This window comes from Micropterus dolomieu, linkage group LG07 (assembly GCF_021292245.1).
Source record: "Micropterus dolomieu isolate WLL.071019.BEF.003 ecotype Adirondacks linkage group LG07, ASM2129224v1, whole genome shotgun sequence".
Taxonomy (NCBI): Eukaryota; Metazoa; Chordata; class Actinopteri; order Centrarchiformes; family Centrarchidae; genus Micropterus; species Micropterus dolomieu.
Window position 1 is genome coordinate 11,678,065 of NC_060156.1, and position 12,670 is coordinate 11,690,734.

A 12,670-nucleotide genomic window follows, 5' to 3' on the forward strand; every position below is an offset into this window, starting at 1 on the left:
ACAAAAGCAGAGATGTAAGGGAAGGACCTGTGCTGCATGGCGAAACGGGTGTGGGGGTGGAGGGGGCGTGCTGCAGTGCTCATGATGTGTATTCTTGTACCTACACACTAGTTACTAAGGGGAGGAGCCTTTGCTTACTTGAGTGTTTCTACATGTGACTCGCCTAATGCCTTGGAACATTACTGCCACCCTACTGTAGTGGAGACTGTGCCAGACACAGTGACCATTCCTCTCCTTGTTTACGTCAGTGTGTGAACAGAGGAATGTCCAAGCTGTGGCCTATTTACAAAACATTCCCTTTAGTTACTTTCCTGATGACATGCTAACACAGTTTTTGCCTTGCCGCCTTGCTGCTGCCTGCGGAGACTCATTCTGAGAATCACCCATTCATTTCACCACCCCTTTAAGGCACTAAATTTACTATTAGCTACTATATTTATTTAACAACTCTTGACATTGAAGAAATGGTTTATAAATGAAACGCTATGCAATCACTTTAACCTGCTTGCCTTTGCTTTAACATTTAAATAGCATTTGTCCTTTTCTAATAAACACAAAGTAGATAAAAATGTCACCACATACTAAACCACAAGATTTGTTTACATCCTTTCCTGTTAAACATGTTATGCCCTATGAAGTCAGTGTGCTGACAAATCAGACAATTACACTAAATGAATTCCACTCATGAGACGAAAATGAAATGGGACTGAAAAGGATGTGCACATTTGGAAGACACTGAGCGACCTGCCGGCCAAAACAAGCTACATACATGTAGACTTGTGGTGGAGGAAGGAAATACATAGGCTTATGCAGTTTCCAAGGTGTGGTCAGCTGTGTGACTAGTGTCTTGTTCATTGGTCTTCCTGCCTTCCTCTCTGTATGAACACTTTGAAAAACTCTGGAGTACCTGATTTATTTTATTACCAAGTATTTCAAGTACTTGCTTTTTAGGAGTAGCATTCGAAATAAAATAAAATTGACCATTTACATCCTCCTTAGAAGTTTCTGGTTGTACTGTGGGATAAAAATTTTACACCTTAATATCTACAACACTCCATTCTTCTGTTACACTGTGCAAATAAACCCAAGTGTGAATTACTATTTACTTAGGTATTGTACACAAGTACAGTTTTAAGGAACTGGCAGTTTAAATTGTTTCCTTTTTTTGTTACATTAGTTTTGCTGTATTTCAGAGGGAAAGTTACAATCAACATTTCTGCTAAAAGGGTATAAATAACAATAGATATAGTGAATAGTTTATGTGAATAGACCATTTCTATTAGTGCATTAATATCACAGGAAGAAAATAATTGTTAAGTGCTAATTCTATTATAGCAATTCACTCACATTCCCCCCAAAATAAGAAAACACGTTCAATCCTGTGAGCACCAGAGGTAATCCAAATTTTTTTCTATCCTTTCTATTGGGGGGAATCTCAGAATGGATATTTCAAATACTTGACAAATAAAACTAAAATGCCTTGGCTTGATCCCATTCGACATAAGTGAGAAATTGTGTTTTTTAATAATCTGAGTGAACTGACCTTTTAAGTAAAGAAGCAGACCTTTTTTTATGGCTTTTCTTTCCTTCTTCAGGATTTATAATGTTTTTCCCACCACCCCTGGAAAAACTACAATAAACCAAGACAAGTCATACAGTGTTTTGAACTGTGCTGTCTGTCATGGATGCTGGAGCAGTTTGGACTCCTCTGTGACCAGTAGGGGTAGATGTTGGACCTCGGTCCCTCACAGCCAGATGCTGCTTGGCAGGTATTGCTTCACCTTATGGTGAGTGTGGTAGTTCCCCTCCGGCAGGAGGCTGCAGTCCATCAGTACCAAAACCTCACGCCACATTAACAGCTTCTTCCCATCTGCACCTGCTCTCATCAGCAGGGCCCAGGACCCCCTCAAAACTTCCCCCCTTTTACGATACACTGTTAATGTTTGCACAAACATATCTTGATTTTTTATGCACACATAAATAATTAACTGCCATATCGGCTTTATTCTTCTTCTATAACTTGTATATTTTGTCAATTTCATATTTTTAAATTTATATGTTTGTCTATTGTTATGAAACTAGTCACCAAAAACAAATTCCTTTTGTTTTGTTTCCCTAGCTCTTTCTGATTTCTGAGTTTAAACAGTGTACTTGATGAAAAAAAAAAGTATATATGCTCATTTTAAACTTGTGCCTACCTACCTGATAAGTAGCAGCATTTAAATGACAGATTTATAGTTTCAACTCGGGAAATATTAGCCTCATAATCAGACCAACTTGCCAATTTGTTTCACATCACTATTATTCTATTATTGCTGAATCTGAGATGTGGGCAAAGATTTAAAGGTCTGAAACCAGGCTAAGAGAATAAGATGGCATTGCATTTAGCCCTACCCATTCAAGTACAGTCACACCAATTTAAAGAAACCGCTAAAACAAAGATCATATTAAAACACAATTTTATTGAATGTATTTGACTATTTCTAGGTATTCTAAGTATGAATTTACAAGAACTTAACTGGTAACCTTTATACATTTGATCTGGTTTTATAGTTTATAATCAGACATTTCTTGATTTGACAGTTTATTAGTCGCTCTCCAGTTTTTATTGTTAAAGCTGAGAGAATTAAAATTCTTTATAAAATAGCACATAGCAATACGATAAAATGAAGGCTTTAATACATCCTTCTCTGTATCATAGCCTTGCAACAGCAAATAGTTAAAGTAGTAATGTAGAAGTGCTGCAAGAAAGAACATGAGTCAAAGTGAAAAAAAGCATCTTCCTTTTAATCTGTTCAAGACTATTTTCTCTCAAGTTGTATACAAAAACCCCATCAAAACATTAATATAATATTTAGGACAGATGTTTCCTATACATTTAAATTAAAAAAATGAGGGGACAGCTTAAGTCATGTCACATGACACTGCTTCACAACTGATCTCAGTATACATGTAATGTCATGTACATTAGCAAACAGAAGACGATCACTTTAAGAAAGAAGATCTATTCTGAAATTTATTCCGAAATCAATCAAACCACTCAGAAACACTTCCTGGCTGTGCTTGGAAAGGAGGAGGAGGAGCAACGTTCAATAGCGACCTGTGAAACGAAGCAGAGTCATAAGACGAACCCAACACATTGCAACCTGTTGAATCCCTCATTAAAAACGGTTTGTGAAAAGGACTCACGGGGAGAATAAGACCGTGATCTGGACCGAGACCTGTAAGCCCCTCTGTAGTACGGTGACGGAGATCGCCTTCTGAAACAAGACAAAATGATTAGTTCTCTTTGTGCCATTTTTGGCACAAAGAGAACAGACAAACTGAACAGGAAACTAAAACACCACGAGTTGAGAGTCAATTTCCCATTGATAATCTGCAGGATTACTGCTGAACAATAGTCACCTGTATGATCTGTAGTAGTCCCTGTCATCATAGCGATCATAGCCGCCTCTGTCGTATCCGCGGTCATACACACGGTCATAGTCACGCGAAGAGCGCCGAGGACCGCTTGGGCCACCTCCACCGCTACACAGAAGAAAGTACAAAGATGAGATTGTGTTTGGGTTTCCTTCTTAACAATTGGATTTGCAGTTATGTTTTATGTTGTTTGTAACAATTCCATTTCAATTTTAGGTGCACATTATATCACATACTATGCTGAGGTTACTTTAATGATCGTTTAAGCTCTAAACAGGAACAAACAACATGCCTTCCACTCAACTAGGGCTGAAACGATTCAGCGATTAAATCGATTAATAAAATGCATCGACACAAATACTTTGCATCGATGCTTTTTTAAATCTATATAACTATAAAGCACAGTGTTTTGCGCGGACATTTATAACTGTCGCACATTGCGCTTACGCTGTGTGAACAGGATGTGATTGTGATGCAACAGCAAATAGTGATGTGTGCACAACGGTATCTGATTCGAAAGCAGCTGGTGTTCTGCTAGCGGACCACAGACAAGGTAACAGCAACTTTAGCATTTAACTGAAATCATGATTGATTGTTGAGTTGAAGACTAGCCAAAGTAAGCCGCAGTCCTCAGATGAAAATGTATATACGTGCGTTTGTTGTTTTCCTTTTTGGGCCATGAGTTGTAACCTCACAGTCATGAGTTAACTGGGTGTCGGGAGCTGCACCTTTTAACTCCCCTCCAGCTCTCTCTGTAGCTCAGACAATCCCTGCTACCTGCGTGTGCTAATCCATCCTTTACCCATATTCTTTTTCTTTATAATTGCTATCGGCAAGCAAAAGTACTTCTTTAATGACGCATCGATGAATCGTTGAATTAATCTATAGAAGCTTCGAATACTAAAATCATTGTTAGCTGCAGCCCTACACTCAACCAACTTATAATTTTGTTAGGTGTTCTTAAGAGTATGTTATCTCTGCCCGACTGAGCTCTAAATATCAAACTAAAAACACACACCACTTCAGATCATATCTAATAAATGGAGATAAATTAATTTTACCTAATGAATCCACATAAACATCAGTATGTCAGGTGGCTTACTATGTGGGCCGGCCCATGTAGATTCCAGGGGTTGGGGTGTGAGGTCTCTTTGTGATGGAGAAGTCCACCCTGATCCTACGACCATCCAGCTCCATGCCATTGGCTCGCTCCTTTGCCTGACAGTGAACAAACATATAAATGACCTTGTTAAACCCAGAAAATATTCTAAGAAGAGGTTGCCATGGGCCTCATGTCAACTCATATTCTTATACCTCTTTGGCATCCTCTTTGTTCTCAAAGTAAACAAAAGAAAAGCCCCTGGAGCGCCTCGACTGCTGGTCATACACAATACAGACATCCGCCAGGGGGCCGTATTTAGAGAAGACTTCCCTCAGATCCCTCTCTGTGGTGTACAAGCTCAGCCCAAACACGCCCAGGCAACAGTTTGGATCTGGATTCGCCTGCAATATTAAAAATATTAAAGGTTCTAATATGATCATATACTTTAATATAAGTAACTATTGAAAGAGTCCTATATTCTCAAAAGAAAAAAATGAGTTTCTTAATACAGTATTACTAAATTAGTATATAGTGGTGTTTAGGATCTAAGACACATATATTCAGACATTATGCAGGAAGAACACAGGCAAAACTGATTTACTTAAACTTAAAAATTTACTAGTACCCACGAGGGCACTGCGCACTTACGCGGTTGCCGATGTGCCTGCGGCGGTTGGACATGGGTGAGCGGCTATGGCTCCTTCGCCTGCGCTCTCCACTGTAGGACCTACTGTGAGATCGGCGACGATAGGACCTTGAGCGGGACCGAGATCGGCTATAGTGTCTGCGTGAGCCACGGTGAGAATGGGACCTGTATGGGCAGAAACACTTTAACATTCAGATTGGATCTATGGTTATTCACATCCAATTTCACTACAACTGCTATGAAAGACAGACGGGCATATCCAGTCTGTCAACAAGGGAAGAGTTTTTTTTTGTGACTCACCCAGATTTCGACCTGGACCGAGACCGAGATTTAGAGTGGGAGTGGCAGGAGCCTTCTTTTGAACGGGCAGGCGAGCGAGCCGGGGAGTGGCTTGCCGACTTCCCTGAGCCCCGTGGACTCATGCTCCTGGATGCAGAGTGAGACTCCTGAACGAACCACACACACCAACACATGTCTCATCAGCACCAATGAGAGGACAAACTGAGAAACTTGCCTAAATAATTCTATGTATTCAAGAATTAAGACTATCCTGTTAAAAGTACAGAAGAGAACAGAATTTGAGATTGTGGATTAGAAATGTAGGTTGACACTATTTTTGTAGCCTTGAATCAAATGACATCAATTGATTACTTTAATCAATATAATTAAATTGTCAACATGATGAAAAAACAGAAATGTGTCAGCTGTTTAAAATTGCAATGATTTAAACTAACGTGTGTTGTATTCAATAACAAGAACATGCACGCATTTGACAAACAGACCAGAAAATTACTTAGCACAGTGACCTTATCAAGATTACTTCCTTAACTTCATTTCTGTAACTTCATTACTTCACATTATTCTTCTTTCTTCAATTGTCTTACTTCTTCTTACTTCCCCCATCTCACACACTGCCCACACTTCTTCCCTCCTCATGTTTTAGCATGCATTCAATAATTCAGCTTCACACATCTGAGCTTCATATTATTGAAAATAAAGTGGACATGAGACTTCTTCCGCATTTTCTTCGTCCAATCTTAACCTTTATGAAAAAGAAAAGGATGAAGAATATATGACTACAATTAAAACTGCACCCTCAATCAACTTTTAATGTGTTATTACGATCTTATGACATGCATGGGAATGTTCAAGAACACATAATACAAATCTTTATTGTTAGTTAACTATAAATATTTCACTTTCAGTGGTTCTAAATTCACTGTTCACAGTCCTATCAGCCACTTTGACTTAAGTGTATGAAGCATCTTAGATGCGAACATTAAAAAAGTACTGGAAGGTAAGCATATGAACACACACACATATCATTTTTTCATTTTCGTTGTGTTTTGACACGTTAGGGTGTCAGACAGGAGTCCATCTGCATTGGGAAAACAGAACAAACAATATTGTCCTATACGCGTACACATTCACAAGACGGTAAAGAATAATATGAGCTGCCATTCATTTTATCCTTTCCATTTCTTTTGCAATAAATACACTGTGTTCCTTCTGAAATGGATACTGTTGACATAATTCTGTCAAGTGGCCTCTAAGGCATGAAAGTGTATATCAAACCACTGAATGTGAATAGTACCTACTCAAGATTACATCACATAATTTTTAAAAAATAAATCTTAGTTTAACAAAGCCCAAACAACCTCAAGATGTTGCTTCCACTCATTTGTATTGACCTGCATCACTAGCGTTGATAAAACAGACATGGCACAGAGAAAAACATTTTAAATTAAGTGGCATACACAAACATACTTTATATAGGTCTACTCGTGTAGACCACGTTTTGTTCATTTAGCCTACTTGCAGTTTAAAAAAGCCTAAATTAAAAGACATAACAGACAAACAGAGATATGTTATTAAATCTGAACATTATACTAGTGCTGTGCAAGCCTCCTATGGGGTTTAGCTACTACTCTAGTTCTCTGTTTAGTGAGAAGTACAGACACACTGGGTCATACCCTCTGGTTGACTGACAGAGGGTATGAATATAACATGTTTTCTGGCAACCTGCTGCTTGCAGATGTAAGGATATGTTAGTTTTGAATTGGCATAAGGTGGAGGGCTGAATATGCGAGTCAATGCAAATGAATAAGAAGAAATCATGAGGTCGTTCGTTTTTGTTTGAAATGGTTTTAAATGTTTAACACATTATATGCCACTTGACAAAATTGCAAGGCCAAAAATTTGAGAAACTGTAATGACATTAACTTAACTTTATATGATTAATGTTAGCAATGTTAACATTCATTCATATTACTCAAACGAAATGTTATCTATTACTGTCTCAAAATACACTAACTATCATATAACAATTAACTTTACTAAATGTGTTATGGAGAACTAACGTTAACATAATATTGACACAGAAATGATATTCCTTTCGCTCTGTTTTATTAACTGTTGACACAAGATGTTTAACTCGTCTAACTGCTTTTATAACGCTATTTGACAATGTAGCTGTTGTGTTAACCATAAACACCCAAACGCTCATTTACATTAACGTTATCTATAGGCTTGGGTCTGGTTAAACTAACTGGGTTGACTGGCTGGATGGCTAAAGTTGGGATTCACATAACGTTAGCTGCATCTGTATTGCAATTCCCGTACTTACAGACAGGGCCTGTGGCCTAGCTAGCGTTGACAAGCTAGCAATAGCCAGCTAGCTAACGGCTCTTAGCAGGCGCTAATAACGTAGAGCAACTAAATTAAGCCACATGGCTCATTTTAGTCATCCAATATTAGCACATTCAAATTTAAATGAGCATGGTTATGTTTTATTAAATAACTGAAAATCCAGTAACTGATTTCAACTGGGGAATTGCGCCAGCTAGCTAACGTTAGCTAACCAGTATTAGCCAACACAATTTGAAGACTCGTAACGTTTCACTTTAATGCAGACTAATAATGTATACGTTAGCTCCATAAAAACGGTTCCACCAAAACCCTCAAAAGGTTCATACGTACCCGCTCGCCATAACCTTTACCGTTATCGCTCATTTTTAGTGATACTGCGAATTTAGCTTTTTGTACTGCAGATTGCTTTGCCCTGGTGCTAACCAGCTAACTTAGCTACAAGCTAAAGTGCGTGTGTGGGCTGCAGCAGCGAATGAAACTTGAACGTTAACTCCCCAGTCTTTCAGACTTTCGCTGCATTTGGACAATGGGATAGATGCCAATCGGCTCTAATGGAAATAAGACATGGACTTTTACTAAAGTTGCTGAAACTTTAAGTTTCAGGGTTTTAAGAGTTATTTATAGTTATATTTCCAATATGACTCTGTATATCCTTATAAGGTAGTTGACAACTGTGAAAATGTAAGGGACAATGGTTATATTTTGAGATTAATGTACTAAACATTAAGTTCACTAAATCATTTTCCTTGGAGGATTTACAATCAAGCAAACCAAACTGTCAATACAACAACATGAATGTTTCATAAATGAAAACGGTGCATACTATTAAACATCAGTAAGAGATGTAGTGCTTAGTCAGCCATCATAAAAACAACCAAATTGATAAGTGGTCTTTTTGAAAAGAGGACTGCAAAGGGTGTCCCTAGACACCAATTTTGTCATAGTCACTTATCAAAAAGTATTTCTAGATAAGTTATGCACTTGCTGTTTTATTTAAGGAAAGTGCTGAAGAGTTTAAAATAATCTTAGAAATAATGATCTTTATGATAACAAAACTAAATTCTTACCTTTTAATGCCCACTCTTTCATAATTTTAGTCTTTCACCTGGGAGCCAATAAGACCAGTTTTGGATGATAAAGTTTTTTCACACGTTGTAAGCACTAGGAACACATGCCATTAACACCATACCACAGTGCTAACTGTCTGTTCCTGTGATCTATTCCTCACCTATTTACTGTGTTTCTTTGATTTCCTTTTCCACTGCAGCTTTATTTTGTCAGTGAAGAGCAGAAAATGAAATCCTGTGGATATGGAGAAGGTACCATGTGACAATTTATTTTAGTGTAAGTGCACTCATAGACTGTAGGTGCTACTCACTGGATTGTAAGGTAGCAGATGTACAGGAACACACCTCAAAGACCAGTGGTGCTGTGGTGTTTGATTTGCCCCATTTAAAACCCCTGTCACTTAGTGGGTTTACTGCTAGTTCTTTTTATTTTACTAAAACCCTAAACTATTTCGCGTGGATACATATATGTTAAGGCATCTGTCATTTTCACACAGATCTGAACAGAAAAAGGATAATCTTGTTAGATTAAAAATCAGCAATACTGTTTGTGTTCCACCTGAAAACATTATCAGAAAGCCCATGGACCTCAATGCAAGACCTCTGCAAGACAGAGCTGTGACAAAAGATGTCTAAAACAGACCAAAAGTCTTACTATTGCATTTTCTTTATTAAAAAATGAGCAGAAGCTGAGAAGGAGGCAGACAATGGAACAAAGTGATTCAGAGCTTGGATGCAGTGATCTAATTGGCAGCGGCAGGTACGCAAAAACTTATCACAGTGCAGATTTTAGTTATATTCGAGAAATGCAGCTTTCAATTCTTACTTGCCAGTTTATTTCACCTTGATGACATCTTTATCACAGATCAGTTGACTGTACTTAGAACTGACTAAACACAATGTAAAAGTACACACTGGAATTTGTGATAATAATTTAAAATATATACAAAAATTAAATTCCTATAAAGTAATGCTGCCCATGTAATCTACTCAAAACCAGAAGTTAGAATAAACAGTTTTCCTAATCTGACATGACCTGGGAGCAGATTTTAACAGAGTATGGCATAATAAAAGGATATAACACTCCAGTTACTCATTGACACCTAGTGGGGAGTAGAGAGAAAATGTAATCAATCATTTTGAATGTGACAGATTTCTGCTAAAGATTTTTTTAGTCAGTAAATGTGTAAGTTTACCTACCACAGTCATACAGGACATTTATTTTATGAAGATCTAGAGCACTGGGTCCATCTCGCTGGCCAATGGGAACGTAAGGATCTGGTCTGGGAATAATTGTAGGTCCACCATTTTCAGAGAAGGCATATCTGGATGTAAGATATATAAAATATATGGTATTGTAACGCCCCAGGAAAACTAAAAATACAATAGTGTTCCCTCAAAGAGCAGCTCACCTTCCATAATGCATGACAGAGTAGTAGTCATATGGACTATTGAGATTGTTTGTCACCTGTTTCCTGAAGTTATGGATTTGGTCTGTCAAAACATAAAAGATAAAGGACATAAAACTAATTTGGTGAGAATATTACTAACCAGGCGAGGAAAAGGCTTTCAATAACATAATGTTAGGAGGTGATCCTAACCTGGCATGATGTTTTTCCATACAATTGAAACATAGTGGTCTCGGTCTGAGCGAGACTGCTCATGTACAAAGCCGAGGGCGTGCATGAACTCGTGGGCAGCCACTCCCGACCACATGCACCCAGGAGTCTGCAGGGACAGGGTCTGGCTTCCCCCAGTCTGCCCCAGAAACGACCAGCAGCTTGGGGTACAGATCAGAAATGAGGTGTCATCATCGCTAAGCAAAATCACCACACAAGCATCATATACTACAAGACAGGCTTTACATGTAAAAAGCCACACAGCCACACTCACCCATATCTTGGCTGAATATCGAGGAAGCTGCCTTCATGAGTGCGAGGAACAAATTTAATACATGTTCCAGAGGATATGTCTTGCATCCCAGTTTCTATGGTGATTCTGTCCATGTCGTCTGCCGTAAAAGAATAAAAATTTAAACTGGAGTTTAACAGAACAATTTAAAGTTCCAATGCCTTTGTGACGCCTCTTTGAATCTTTGGCTTCATACCATATAGTGGAGAGAGCAGGAAGGGTACATAAACGAATCCGTCAACCGATTTAGGCCACAGGCAGGCATTGCCAGGGCAAGTTATGGCACTCCGTACATATGAGGTGGCAATATCTCCCTCTCTGAATGCCAGTCCGCGGGGGGCTCGCAACACTGATGAGAAAAAAATACTCTAAACTACTATACTAAAATAACTTAAATAGCACAATTTTATGTAAATTACAGCTTACTTACAGCGATTGACTTCCAGGATTTGATCCATTACATTCATTTCATCACGCTCTATAATTTCATCTAAACACAAAAGAAAAACAGATTTCCTCTATTTTTCATTATCGCAATAATCATTGAAGTGTAGAGCATTATCTGCATGCATGATGAAGTGCATGTAAAAGTAATTTTAAAAGAGTTAGTAGCCCACCTGAGTATTTCCTCTTCAACCTCACTTTTCCCTCATTTACTCCGGTAGAATTCTGTAATACAAATGGTAGTGTAATTACCTTTTGGCTGCAAAGCATGACAAGACTAAAAGGTAAAGTAAAAGGGGCATTTGCTATAAAATATTGTCTCTTGGTACTGACCTTTACAGGTAGAGCGTACGCCTGGGTCAGCATGCCAAACAAGATACCCAGAAGGATCATGGTAGAAAGCATTGTTATGTTTTTCAGAATGGTATACCAGTTTCAGTCTGCAGTCTTCAGATGCAAGTGCTAAATCAAGTCCTCACCTCCACTGAATCTATATACCCACTTCTCTTCCAGTGCTCTGTACTGATTGGGCACATGTTCTGTGATGCATGATTAAGACCCCTCATCATCCCGTGTATGCAATTTACTCAAGTCCACTGCTTATCCGTAACAGGTGGTCCTGATGCTGACCTTCACCTGTGCCCCGTACTTACCGCATGTTAGACTCAGCACTTTCAGAAATGAGACACTTAAAGGTGTTTTGCTGTTGGTTGCGCTACTCCTCAGCAGTTGCCATCAGGAGAATAACTCTCCACCCAGTCCAACAGACCAGCAATTTGTGTCTGACTGTACTGGCAACCAATGATTTTGTGATAAACTATCACTTGATAGCTGTCTTGACAACAATCATTTTGTCACAGGGGTAAATATCTAAAAACAAAACCTTCTCATACCCCAAATATTATTTCTAGCTTTATAAAGGGGCCAATTTGAAGGGCAATGAGGAAAGAATCCCATGTGTTAGCAGTTGTGAAATCTTGCCTCAGTGGATACTTGAAAGAACATTAGTGCTGTAACATTTCTGTATCTGAGTTACGGGTGCATGGTTTCAAAGATGAATACATTCATGCCGTGTCATACCACAACCTGGTTCTTCATTAATCGGGGTAAGTGGTTTCTTCAGTCTTCCTCTGATTAAAACGTACAACTATTTATCCTTTATTTCTCTCGTTTAACACAGACCCGTGCTTTAATCCCGTGCTTCAAAAACATTATTTTACTGTAGTATTCTATGATATATGTAGATTACATTTTCTTCACATTCAAGTTATCTCTTAGTGATTCATGAAATTGCTTATGCTGTATATACTAGGTTGATGTGGAAACTTGTATTACTACTTCAAACCAAGCTATCTCGTGTTCCTACTCCTTTTTCTCTTTACAACTTGTTTAAACAAACATGACTGCATTCACACAGAATAAATGCTGATA

General features: G+C 38.4%; 2 protein-coding genes across 7 annotated transcripts; both read right to left on the reverse strand.

Annotated features, from left to right (window-relative positions):
• Positions 1–2,766: 2,766 nt before the first annotated feature.
• On the reverse strand, positions 2,767–8,298 carry tra2b (transformer 2 beta homolog). 6 transcript variants are annotated; one of them, XM_046054562.1, is made up of 9 exons: positions 8,148–8,298; positions 6,053–6,210; positions 5,469–5,614; positions 5,171–5,333; positions 4,735–4,923; positions 4,523–4,638; positions 3,406–3,528; positions 3,190–3,260; positions 2,767–3,100 (listed from the first exon to the last, which is right to left on the reverse strand). In XM_046054562.1, the coding sequence occupies exons 3-9, from the start codon at positions 5,588–5,590 to the stop codon at positions 3,090–3,092; spliced, it is 795 nt and encodes a 264-aa protein (XP_045910518.1). In that variant the 5' UTR covers positions 5,591–5,614; positions 6,053–6,210; positions 8,148–8,298; the 3' UTR covers positions 2,767–3,089. The 6 variants fall into 6 exon arrangements, with proteins under 6 accessions (XP_045910518.1, XP_045910519.1, XP_045910517.1 ...); XM_046054563.1 differs by having other exon boundaries at positions 5,998–6,210; XM_046054561.1 differs by having other exon boundaries at positions 5,975–6,210.
• Positions 8,299–9,618: 1,320 nt separating this feature from the next.
• On the reverse strand, positions 9,619–11,644 carry hce2l1 (high choriolytic enzyme 2-like 1). Its single transcript, XM_046054835.1, has 9 exons — positions 11,573–11,644; positions 11,413–11,464; positions 11,226–11,285; positions 10,992–11,144; positions 10,778–10,895; positions 10,486–10,664; positions 10,297–10,378; positions 10,085–10,209; positions 9,619–9,987 (listed from the first exon to the last, which is right to left on the reverse strand). The coding sequence occupies exons 1-9, from the start codon at positions 11,642–11,644 to the stop codon at positions 9,974–9,976; spliced, it is 855 nt and encodes a 284-aa protein (XP_045910791.1). The 3' UTR covers positions 9,619–9,973.
• Positions 11,645–12,670: the final 1,026 nt, after the last annotated feature.

Excerpts from the sequence above, each read along its gene's own strand:
- tra2b (XM_046054558.1), bottom strand. The coding sequence starts at position 8,180 with ATGAGCGATAACGGTAAAGGTTATGGCGAGCGG. Across the intron at positions 5,615-8,147 it reads GTAAAGGTTATGGCGAGCGG|GAGTCTCACTCTGCATCCAG; the intron begins GTACGTATGAAC and ends TGGTTCGTTCAG. Across the intron at positions 5,334-5,468 it reads CGGTCCAGGTCGAAATCTGG|GTCCCATTCTCACCGTGGCT; the intron begins GTGAGTCACAAA and ends CTGCCCATACAG.
- hce2l1 (XM_046054835.1), bottom strand. The coding sequence starts at position 11,644 with ATGCTTTCTACCATGATCCTTCTGGGTATCTTGTTTGGCATGCTGACC. Across the intron at positions 11,145-11,225 it reads AATCCTGGAAGTCAATCGCT|TGTTGCGAGCCCCCCGCGGA; the intron begins GTAAGTAAGCTG and ends TTTTCTCATCAG. Across the intron at positions 10,210-10,296 it reads TCTGTCATGCATTATGGAAG|ATATGCCTTCTCTGAAAATG; the intron begins GTGAGCTGCTCT and ends TCTTACATCCAG.